The sequence below is a fragment of the Dunckerocampus dactyliophorus genome, chromosome 2, assembly GCF_027744805.1.
Source record: "Dunckerocampus dactyliophorus isolate RoL2022-P2 chromosome 2, RoL_Ddac_1.1, whole genome shotgun sequence".
NCBI lineage: Eukaryota > Metazoa > Chordata > Actinopteri > Syngnathiformes > Syngnathidae > Dunckerocampus > Dunckerocampus dactyliophorus.
In genome coordinates this window covers 30,951,661-30,964,607 of record NC_072820.1, presented here as the reverse complement: position 1 = coordinate 30,964,607, position 12,947 = coordinate 30,951,661, and the positions used below count along the sequence as shown (strand labels likewise).

The 12,947-nt window shown below is 41.3% G+C and overlaps 1 protein-coding gene across 5 annotated transcripts in view; it reads right to left on the bottom strand.

Annotated features, from left to right (window-relative positions):
- Positions 1-10,528, bottom strand: part of LOC129177050 (A disintegrin and metalloproteinase with thrombospondin motifs 14) — a 48,651-nt gene extending 38,123 nt beyond the window's left edge. For all 5 annotated transcript variants that reach the window (XM_054767744.1, XM_054767746.1, XM_054767745.1 and 2 more), the window contains exons 1-2: positions 9,866-10,528; positions 9,333-9,757 (exon numbers count right to left, since the gene is read on the bottom strand). In XM_054767744.1, coding sequence (XP_054623719.1) covers positions 9,333-9,757; positions 9,866-9,944 — 504 coding nt within the window. In that variant the 5' untranslated portion in view covers positions 9,945-10,528. The remainder of the gene's footprint in view (positions 1-9,332; positions 9,758-9,865) is intronic.
- Between the last annotated feature and the right edge of the window lie 2,419 nt (positions 10,529-12,947).

Sequence of the window (12,947 nt, the reverse complement as noted above, 5' to 3'; positions counted from 1 at the left end):
AAACCCTTCTTATCTCATTTCCTGTCAAATCCTGCTCTTATTCTTCCAGGTTGTCTCCACCTTTTCTGTACTTGCTCATTGAAAAAATTAGCTACTACACCCAACCCCCCCACCCAAACATCCCCCCTGCCGCTCTAATAATGACCAGTGCCTCAAGGGACATCCCATCCATTATCAAAACCCGCTAAGCTGGGTCATCACATCCGCACATATCGCGCTGAGCAAATGTTTACTTTCTTGATAGTGATGCCACGCCAACTTACCACATCTACACCTATGCTACCTGGTGGGAGAAATCCTGAAAGAACAAAGCTGGTAATGATGTAAAGCAACACGTGCTGAAAGAATCTGAAATTTAGTATGGCAACATGAGAGAACAATGCTGCCTGAAAAGAAAAGAAGAATGGTTCTGAGCATCCATTCATCCATTTTCTATGCTGCTTATTCTAATTAGGGTCGTAGAGGTATGCTGGAGCCTATCCCAGCTGACTTCGGGCGACAGGCGGGGTACACCCTGGACTGGTGGCCAGCCAATGGCAGGGCACATATAGACAAACAAGCATTCACACTCACATTCATACCTATGGACAATTTAGAGTCTCCAATTAACCTAACATGTATGTTTTTGGAATGTGGGAGGAAACCGGAATATCCAGATTAAACCCGTTAAGGAAAGCGAGGCTGCATAAGAGCCAATAAACATCTGGAGAGTAAACACAAGCAGACACTGTAAGGACGAGCTTTGCTGTCCAAGGCACAACAGTGCAGGAGGACTTGGGATAGGAAAAAGATGCTTGGAACATAGATTCATACATGAATGATACTACGAATTGGTGGATGCATACCTCGATTGATTGGATGGTGGAAAAAGGCATGGATTCTTAACAATTTGGGATGGAAACATAGATGAGTGGATTGATTCATGAACGGGTGGACCATGGATAGACTGATCAATGGACGGTTGGAGAAAAAGATGACTATCGATGAATGGATCTGTTCGTGGACGGATGGATAAAAAAATAAACAAATGAATCCATGAAAATAATGGTTGAATGAATGGCGAGGATGACAATAGATCGTTTTAACGAGTAACAGAATGACTAGGCAAACTGATGACTGATGGATGGACAAAGACACAAACACAGATGAAAAGAATGGATGTTGACTTGAGTGTCATCAATGAGAGTCAGTTGACAGCGCAGACCTGCCAACATTGAAGACATTTTAAGAGTCCCTTAACCCCACGCCAAATTATGAAAGTTACGCCAAATGAAAGGATGCCAGGGGCTCTGACGACCCCGCAGATCAAGAATTTTTTTGTAGGTGCATGTGACTGAGACTCGTTAGCATGTTGGCCACACAGTCTGGAGATCGGGAAGATCTGGGTTTGATTCTCACCTGGGCATCTCTGTGTGGAGTTTGCATGTTTTCCCCGTGTGTGCGTGGGTTTTCTCCAGGTACTCCGGTTTCCTCCCACATTCCAAAAACATGCATGTTAGGTTAATTGGCGACTCTAAATTGTCCATAGGTATGAATGTGAGTGTGAATGCTTGTTTGTCTATATGTGCCCTACGATTGGCTGGCCACCAGTCCAGGGTGTACCCCGCCTGTCGTCCGAAGTCAGGCTCGATTCTCCCCATGCCGTGGGCTCCGGTATGCCCCCGCCACCCTAATGAGGAGAAGCGGTATAAAGAATGGATGGATGCACGAGACTGAACTCAAAACTGAAACCGGTGAAATGTTACAAAATGCACACCCGGAGAGCAGCAAAGCATACAAGTGCAGTCACGGGTCAAAAAATGCGTACATGTCAGCAGGTCTGCAGTGGACCCCATTTAAGTCGAATCCCTTGGACTGAACCTAAACTAACTAAGTATATTTAACTTTGACTTTGGCCAAAGAATGGGTGATGTTACATGACAATGGGGCCGCATGCTGGCCTATATTGGCCACACAGGCAGGAGATCTGGAAGATCTGACTTTGAATCTTCGTTGGACATCTCTGTGTGGACTTTGCGTGTTCTTGCCGTGTGTGTGTGTGTGTGTGTGTGTGTGGGGGGGGGGGGGGGGGGGGGGGGGGGGTTCTCTATATGTGCTGCGATTGGCTGACGACCGGTCCAGAGTCTACTCCGCCTCCTGCCCAAAGTTAGCTAGTATAGGCTACAGCATACTCCCGCAACTCTAATGAGAACTAAGAAGCATAGAAAATGAATGTATGAATGAACATTGCAGTAGAACTTTCCACAAGGTTCAACTCCACGGACGCTAACTGAATCCATTTTTCCCATAAGTAATGATGTAAATCCAATTAATTTTAATTTTTGGCTTTCTGGAATGGTCCAGAAAGCCAAAAATATTAACACAAAACACAATGTTGTAGTTTTACAGTTATAGTTTTACATGCATAAACCAATTCTAAATCTATATAGATCAGGGTTTCCACTACATGTACTTGATCGTGGCGCACCGCCACAACAAAAAAAAAGCCGCTACATCTTAAAAATGAGGAGGTTTTTTCAGTTGAAAACAACAACATATTGTATTGTATTAATAGATATATATGCTATATACAGTAGATATATACTGTATACAACTTATTATTTACACACATATTGACCACAATTAGTTTGAAAACAATTTAAAATACCATAAAAATGTTTCACTACGCTTTATTTGGATAAACATGCACCGGAATCGCCTGTCTGCCCTGTTGGCACTTGCGCATGTGTGTCCAGATAAAGGTACGCGTCTTGTGTTGATGTTCACTTTGTTCTTTACTATCGTGAGAATGAAAAATAGTCCATAAAATGTTTAGTCAATCAACGACAGCTCATCACAGGCACAGAGTGTGATCACTCGCGTTTCAATCTCATTCGACTTTGTGGGATCTTTGTTTACACATTTTGCTTCTCACTGCCTCTCTGGTGGTTGCTAGCTAGCTCGTTTTTGTCCCCCGGGCGAGCTACAAGTGGCTATCATGTTCATGCTAACTTACTTTTTTCTTAACAATCTTTCTCTCTTGTTATCATTATAATACTTATGGCTTGTCTTCAAAACGTCTTCAGCGCCGGTAAAAGTAACCTTAAATGTTAGTTTATACCCTTCATTCGTCATTTAGATGTATTTCAAATTGTTTTATGCATGTAAAACTAGAACTGTACAGCAGATTGTTGACATTCTTTTGTGCAAAATTTAAATAGGTGCGTTTTGTTAGTCACGGAGAGGGGGATGAAAGACGGAAAAAGGAAAGGTCCTATGGCGAAACTTTGAAGGTAAGTCTTAATTTCTGATTGTTTTTATTGATTTTGAAATAACCACAAATCTGCTTTTGCAAAAACACACGAGATAATGACAAAGTTCACAATACTATAACACATGTCAACATAAATGGACTGATTTGTCATAGAAGTGACCCCTCTGACCCTCAAATTTTATGCAGACAAAAGTGCTTGACCATGTATGTTGAAGAAGAAAAACACGGTGGACCAGTACTTGACAAGTTAGTTGACTTAGAGGGGTTTTCGACAAAAACGGGTTCCACTGTATAATAAAGCGTCACTGACAGCCAAAAGCAGAGCTAGCAGACACGTCAGCTCACCAGAGCACTAAATTCCACACGCTGCCTCCAGCAACTTTGAAGGCTGATATTTACTGTGTGTAATTTCACTTAGAGCACCCTGCCAACTAGCTGGCAAACTTGGAGACAAATTGAAGTGAAAAGCAGTGTGTCTGTAAAAGAAAAATCCATAAATATAAAAAGTAAAAACATCCACAAATCCTGCCTGGAAGCGAATGCAAGTGTGATGTTTTGACGGAGGCGCCCTCGAGAAAACAAAAGGAAATGTGGGATTAAGACGCTGTAGCTGCTGTCATTCCCAGGATATTCACGTCCACATATCTCAAGGAGATGTGCGGCATGTCATGCTAACATCAATACAGTGGAGGTTGAAAAGGAACAAGAGTGGTGCTTGACAGCCGCCAGTCATGGACTTGGTCATGATTGCAGGTGATAGATGGATAGATGGATAGATGGATAGATAGATAGATAGATAGATAGATAGATAGATAGATAGATAGATAGATAGATAGATAGATAGATAGATAGATAGATAGATAGATAGATAGATAGATAGATGCAGGACACATATGTCAGAATGCTATTTATAGACTATAGCTCTGCTTTTAATACAGTCAGCCCCCACAAACTCACAAATAAGCTCCTCACACTTGGCCTGTCTCCCTCCCTCTGTAACTGGGTGTTTAACTTTCTAACAGGCAGGCCCCAGTCAGTCAGAGTCCACAATCGCACATCCAGCTCAAGAATTGTGAGCACTGGGACCCCACAGGGGTGTGTGCTGAGTCCGCTCCTCTACACGCTCTTCACCTACGATTGCGTGGCCTCCCACAACAACACCAGCATCATTAAATTTGCGGATGACACTACAGTCATCGGACTGATCACTGGTGGTGTTGAAACGTCATACAGAAGAGAGGTGGGGGACCTCATAGCTTGGTGTCGTGATAACAATCTCCTTCTCAATACAGAGAAGACCAAAGCGATGATCATTGACCCAAGAACAAGGGAAAAGGAGCCGCATAAACCCCTGTTTATTGATGAGACTGAGGTGGAGAGGGTGAAAACCTTCAAGTTCCTTGGCACACACATCAGCGAGGACCTCACCTGGTCTCACAACACCTAACAGATTATGAAGAAGTCCCAAAGGAGACTGTACTTCCTGAGAAGACTGAGGAAATTTGGCATGTCCCCCAAAATCCTCAGTTGATCTACAGATGCACTATGGAAAGTGTCCTTACCGCCTCCATCACTGTTTGGTACGGTAACTGTACAACACGTGATAGGAAGGCACTCCAGCGGGTGATCAAGACCTCACAGAACATTGTTGGGGCAGCCCTCCCCTCACTGCAAGACATTTATAAATCTAGAGTCCTACGCAGAACACACAACCTCATCAAGGACAGCACACATCCACAACACTCATTATTCACACTCCTACCGTCAGGCAGACGCTACAGGAGTTTGAAGTCCAGGACCACAAGACTGGCAAACAGCTTTTACCCACAGGCCATAGACTGTTAAGGCAATTTTAACCAATCAGAAGCGCCGATGACGTCCTTTCCGTAGACGTATGATAACAAACATGGCAATGTAGAGTAGAAGCTACATGTGGATTGCTAGCAAAGTAGTGTTACTTTTCAGTACATTATTTCACATTTGTCAGCAAAATTTATTGAAAATAAAACTTGAAAAATTGAAATTGAAAAATGGATTAAACATGTTTTTCATTAAAATGTAGGAGATGTTGATTTTATCACTGAAATGCTGTAAACAGTAGCTCATTTGACTAATCAAGAAAGAACTCCATCTGAGGTGCTATCATTGCTGAAATAATTGTCCTTATTTAATCGCTTCCACGACAAAGGCAGGCATATCTAACACGGAAGCTTTCAATGTGCGGGCGAAGCAGCTCAGTCAAACGAAATCACAAGCTTCTTGCTAACATTCCCACGCCATTCTTCCAAAATAACAACATGCTTATGAAACTTGTCCCGCCAGCTAGAGGTCCGATCGGGTCTTGTCCCAAACCCAAAGGGGTGTCGTGGCCATTTAGCAAGCAAAGCAGCAGCAGTATAGCGTTCTCCGAAGCCCACAACTTTGTTCGTCAAGTTTTCCAAAGGCTCCGTTTTTAAGGACAAAAATCTCCGCATGCGTCTGGATAAGAGGCCAAAACACATAGAAAATATGCGGTTTTAAAATATCCGTATTCTTGTGGACAATATGTTGATGTTTACATGGTACATTTTCGGTGGTACGGGAGTGATAGGAGTAGCAGATACTGGCACACAAACCCACAATACTAGAGTGTGAAAAAAAACATTCACAGTATAAATCGCTCTGGAATACAAGTCGCAGGACCAGCCAAACCATGAAGAAAAGTGTGACTTCTAGTACGGAAAATACGGTAGTTTTGGCTGCTGAATTATGCAGTAATGTATTGTGTAATTTCCAGTTTTTGGACGTGTGCTGTCACACTGTAATTGCTCTTTGTAGCCGTTGTATTATTCTCTCCCTATACTCTATTACTATTCATCTATGTAATCCCTTGTTTATCGCGGTTAATTGGTTCCAGAACCAACCGTGATAAGTGAATTTCTACAAAGTAGGATTCCTTATTTATAAAGGGAATATTTTTGTAGTTAAAGCATAGAAAATGTCTTTATGACCTTTTAAATATGTTTTTTAACATTATTAGAGCCCTCCACACATGCAATAACACCCCTATAGTCACCTTTACACTTGTATTACTCAATATAGGAGACATAATAAAGGAAAATAAGCCATTTAAGAGATAAAAGACTCATACTCCTGTGTTGCTTGTGTTCCAGTGGCACAGACAGGAAGTGACTCTGGCGATCAAGTCTGGTGCTTGTGTGTCTAACTGAACATTACAATAACATTACTGACAACTAGTGACCAGTGTAGAATATTACATGTCATCCCAGCATCTTCTGACATGCTGTATTTGTATTTTAGCTCATTTAGCCATTTTTATGTTTGAAAATGTTTAATTTAGGCAAAAAAAACACAATCTGCTTAATTATGTTGTTTGTATGTTGTTGTTTCTCTACTTCACATTCAAGCTAGCTTAACGGTTAGCATGGCTTCTCTGTCTCCTCTTGCTCGACGTGTCAAATGTAAATCTATTCCTCGGCCTCCAGTGATAATAATACTTGAAAGAAATGTAGTTTATTTGCCGCCATGGAGGCGTGGATTAGTAACTTTGAGTAGCGGCTCCACACTCAGAAGGATCACATCAGAGTGACAGAATTAAAATCTCTCTCCTAGGCCAAATTTATACAGCTTCTATCATGCAACCCTCGTGTACGCACGGCTTAAAATGCACAGACCGTGTCAAATCTGCAAAATGATGTTTAAAGTACAACACAGAGCCCCAGCCAAAATAACCATAGGTGCTAAGGTGTTAAGGTCTGTTGGAATGAGCTAAGATTAGTGGCTGCTTAAGTGTCGGCAACATCGGACCACTTAAAGAACACTTAATTCAAGACTATGTCCTCTTGAAATGTCAACAAAAGCAGTGGACGCAGACCAGGCTTGTGCGGAACCTCAACTTCAAAGACATAACAGACAACAGACCACAATCCCAATCCACTGATGGAAAAAAAACAGCAATTGGCCTCCCGGCTTACTGTTGCCAGGAGGCCCTGTCTCTTTTTAAACCAACGCTCGACATAAATAGCCCTCTTGCCCACTGTCATTATCCACCACTCACGTTTCCGTCATACATGTCACTCAGTCGTCTGTGTCATTTCCAGCTATGAAAAACAGTTGCAGTGCTACAGTATGTGCTATCGCACGTTATAGGTGTTGTGTCATGAGCTTGGAATGCCGGTAATCATGGAAGTTGATGAGTTACGAAGTGATGTCATGAGAAACCTCTCTGCAGGAGATGTCTACACAGCTTCTGGGAAAAAAGGCGCTTTTTTTCCATTGCCCCTCCCCGACAAGTGTGCTGTCTAGCTTTAAAAATGGCACCTCTATAAGGTAGAAAAGAATATGCAAGATGTGCATGCACAGTAGGGGTGTCTTAGAATAAGCGACTATGAGACGATTCAATGCGGAAGGGTCTGATTCGACGATCAACTTTGCGGTCAAATGATATGGAATTGTCATGTGATCAAGATTGTACCACTCTGACTACATGGGGGCTGCCCAGTGCCCATGGCTGCTAATGAGCATACATTTGAACATAGAATGTCTTTGTTTCTGTTATACATAGCCTATTTTGATATAAATGTGGATTTTAGTCCAATAAATTAGGCTGCTAGGCCGTACGGTGGCCTAGTGGTTAGCATGTTGGCCACAGAGTCAGGAGGTCTGGGTTTGTATCGCCGTTTGTCAGCTGGGATAGGCTTCAGCATACCACCGCGACCCAAGTGAGGATAAAGCGGCAAAGAAAAAAATTTAAATTAGTCTGCTAACTGAGAGTTTTGGCAAGCCGTTGTTTTTCAAGCCTTATTTATGTTGGAAATTATGGTGGAAAACGTCACAAATGAGATGTGTTTAATTGTAGGGATCCCCATTAGCTGTGCTCTCACAAAAAATCAACAACATTTGACGATTAGTTGACAAAATCGAACCAATCAGATTAGACTATGAAAGTCCTCAGTCCAAGACAGCCGTAGTGCACAGACAGGTCCGTGTTTGTCTTGGCGTGCATGCGGAGGCAACACGTGGACCATTTTCCACTTGGACTAGTCCACACCAAAGGCCTTGAAAGGGTTAGCTTCCATGACAGGTCTACACAAGCTTTCCATTTATGTCCCCTTATGGTCCACTCATAGATCATGAACTCTGAGGTGACAGTCCCTTTTTCAGCAACATAACATATTACATATATTATTATAATTTATGATATGATGTTCCTAATATATTATATTATGTTCCTACCCACAAAATGAGAAATATGAAGGGTACAAAAGCAGAATGTTTAATCCTAATGCGCCAGTGAGGTACAAAAATGTACCTCTGCCAAGCACAAGTTCCTTTGCTAGGATGCAGGACTTGGCTGTATTGCACAAACCCACAACATTTTGGTGCATTGTAAATATTGTGTTAATATATTTGCTCCTCCCGCCAGTTATTAATGGTAGCAGCATAACAGAACTTGCACACTAGCATTATAAAATAACCAGAACGACTCGAAAAGACCGACAAAGGCAAAGCGCCCTGGCAAGTAAAGTATGCGTTTTATCATTCCTTTCATCGCTCCTCCTGCCAGTCCTCCACGACAACCGCCACCTTGAATCATAGAAATAAACAGAAGGACTCGAGATAAGTCACAAAATCAAAAAGCCCACAGTATGCCCGTTCACGCACGAGCACATACTACGTCCAAGTTGTTGTAATTCATTAACAGTACGCTTGCACATGCATGGGCACATGCATGCAATACATACAGTATGTGCCATATAATCAATGCCAGGTCTCCTCTTTCCACCTTGCAAAGTACAAATAAACAGAAAGACTCCAAATAAGCCTGAGAGCCAAAGTCGGCGGTATATGACGCTCATGCACGAGTACTGCCATTGCACCTCCTGCCAGTTATTAATGATAGTCACCACTTTGCTCAATAGAAATAAATTGAAGTTGTTTTGGAATTATGCTAGCAAACAAGGAAAGCAACTCCAATGTCACTCAGTAAGCACTTGGGAGACATCTGCTGAGGTTGGCTACACCTTTGCACCTTCACCCTGCTAACATTTTTTTTAAAAAGGCTGCCTTGAGCGCTTACCAGTCCATCGCAGTTGCTGATGGCCACGGTGGCGTCGGGCATGTCGCTCACGTCCCCGGTGAAGACACAATCCCTGTGAACTCGCTCCTTGGCCTTCTCCTCAAAGTCCTCCTGCCACTCCACAAAGGCCCCCGGGGCCACCAGCCTCCTGTTGGCCCTCAGCCGAAGGTGCAGCTCCTTGCCAAAGATGGTCACGTTGAAAAACAAGCGCTGGGCCGAGCCGGGAGTCAATGAGGGCATCTCGGGGGCACCGCGGGCCACCCTTCGTCTCCTGGTGTTCCTCCTCCTGCTGCTGCTGCTGTTCCCATCATCTCCATCCTCAGGAGTGCCTCCAGTGGAGACCAGGTGAGACATGTAGCGGCCGTGAGAGTCTGAGCTGAATGGCACGATAAGACCGTATTCACTTAACTTTCCAGAGAGTTTGTCTGATGGAACAGATAGCGTCAAGTGAGTAACACATTCCACAGCCTGACAGCAAGCAGATGCAGTCCACCTTTGACTGCATTGATTTAAAGCATGATCATGACACTCACCGTGGGCTCCTGCAGCAAAAGTGGACTCCAGCAAAAGTTGACTGAGTGAGAAGCACATCAGTAAGTGCATGCAACCCATAGCTGAGGGTCTGGTGGCTTACTTTTTCCTTTTTCACCTGTTTTCCCCTTCCTTTCTTTTTTTTTATATCCGAATCAAGTCCTCAACGCTGTGCTCGGGTGAGTTGGCGGCACATTTGGCCCTCCTTCCAAGCTCCAAACTCGGCCTGTGCTGAGCTCCAGAGACCGACACTGGACCATCCATGTAGGGGGAAGCAGAAGCGAGGGATGACCGGGACAACGGCCGGTTCAAACAACCGGGGCACTTGGAAAAAGTCGAAAGTAGTCAACTTTTCTTGTAAAAAAACAAACTTCTATATAACTCCGCCAACTTTGGTAAAAAACAACACTTTTATGTAAATCCGCCAGGCAGAGTGTCCCGCTGCAGGGACATCTGCAATCCAGTCGTGCACTAAAGCGACACTCAGAAAAAAGTGAATGTACCTCCTCTGCGGTTCTGTCTGCTCCCTCGCCTTCTTCCTCCTCTTCTGTTGCTGCTGTGGGACGCAAAAAAGTGCGTGCTCGACTTGCAAAGAGTCAAGCCAACAGCGGGAGCGCCTTCCCCTCCACCACACAACCGCACATTTAACCAAGCGACCCCCTTAATCCCTCCCTAAAAAAAGGAAACGGAGGAACATCACCTGCAAGAATAATGAAAACAATGACAGGCCGTACGGGATAATGACACGCATCACCAAGTAAAACAGCAACGAATAAGAGAGGGAAAATGTGGGTTTCAAACTCACAAGCAGTAAACGATGGGCACCATAAAAATATGTTAAAAAATACATAAAACATAATAACACATCCAAAAAAGTCTATATTTACATGACACTAAGTACTAGAGTGTCACAAGGCACTTAGTTCACGAGACCATACATGAGATTTAGTCTACGACAAAAAGAGACACGAGATTCTAACTTTACTTTTTTTTTTTATAAAAAATTATGACAATATATTGCAGTCTTCTGCACTCTGTGTGTATGCTAGCAGCCCCGCCTCCCCCCACTGAGACAAAGAGACTGTATGACTGAGACGAGGGCTCACTCCTGCCTGTTTGCAGGCGGGAGAAGAGGAAAACAGACTCACGTGCACATGGCGATATATTGAGGCTGGCAAAATTATTGAGTTCATTTTAGACAGTTTTTTTTTGTAAAACTGATTTTTGATGGGGTTTTTTAAGTCCAAAGCACGCAAGTTAATTTATTTTTCAATTTGATATTATTTTTATATTTTAAAAATGATAATAAATCATATATATTAATAATATCCATCCATCTATCCATCCACTTTCTATGTCGCTTATCCTCATTAGGGTCCTGGGGGTATGCTGGAGCCTATCCCAGCTGACTTTGGGCGACAGGCGGGGTACACCATGGACTGGTGGCCAGCCAATGGCAGGGCACATATAGACAAACAAGCATTCCCACTCACATTCATACCTATGGACAATTTAGAGTCTCCAATGAACCTAACATGCATGTTTTTGGAATGTGGGAGGAAACCGGAGTACATTAATAATGTATAATATCAAATCAAATATATATATATATATATATATATATATATATATATATATATATATATATATATATATATATATATATATATATATATATATATACCTTAACAATGAAGTAACTGTAACCCTACTTTTGGCCCACCCTGTATAATTATCATAATTTAAAAACAGAAAGCCCAAAAGGTCGAGCTATATTTACATCACTAGACTTATTTTTGGAAAACTGATTTTTTAAAACTTTTTTTTAAAGTCAAGCAAGTTAATACATTTTTAGATTTGATATAATTTTTATATTTTACAAATTACAATAAATAACATGTTAATAGATGTTATTAACATGTTAATAGATAACATCTGTTAATACATATAATCATAGAAAAAATTGAAAATTATATTATATAATAACAATTAAGACTTTTTTAAGCCTAAAATAAGCAAGTTAATTCAATATTTAAATTATAAAAATAATATGTATTAATCATATAAAATAATAAAAATATACAATTATATAATATAACAATAACAAATAATTTAAAAATAAAAAGCCCAAAACATCTAGATACTTTATATCTACATCACATACATGCATTCACTCGACATTTTTTTATGTAAAATTGATTTTTTTTAAACAAGTTTTTTTCAAGTTTGACTCTGAAGTCAGCCAGCAAGTTCATTCATTTTTAGATTTTATCTTATTTTTATATATTTCTTTAAGTTATAAGAATAATCATATTATATTATGAGAGCATAATATTATATATATATATATATATATATATATATATATATATATTGCTTATTGTTATTTGTCTGTTACCTGCCCGGAGACTACAGATGGAAACTAGCAGTTGTGCTATAATCTGTCATATTTACAACTGTATTGGTTGCAGATGTCCATTAATATGCATTGTCCCTAATAAATAAAATATGAATAATACATAACAATAGCCTAAAATGTAGCAGATGGCACATGTGCAAAAAACATTTTCTTCACACAATTACAATACTAAAGCTGCACACGAATACAAACATCATCTTTATTTTGCAGGTGTTTTTAGACGCTAGGAGGCACTTGAAGTTGCTTATAGGAAGTTGTTTTCGTTTGAGCAGGCTGTAGTCAAAACTACACGAGCAATGCGCTTCCACACAGTGGAAAGGACACGACACAGAATACTAACCATAGTCAAAGAGATGAACACTAAGACGCAAACACACACAGGGCGACTAATAATATTATGTACAACGATAAACAACTTCCATACGATTAAAGAGAATATTAACCATTTACAAAGCAGTGCCACAAAGCATGCTGGGAAGCAGAAAGTAATACACTAGTTCATGTTGGACTTTGTGGAGAAGTTCAAAGTTCAATTGAAAGTAGGCCCGTTAGCATTCATTGGTAGTTTTGCTCTGGTATTAACATTTAGTTTTGGGCATTGCTGTCGTTGAATCTAACTTGAGAGTAACGCGCCCTGTGTATTCTGCCTAGCAACCAGACTGCAA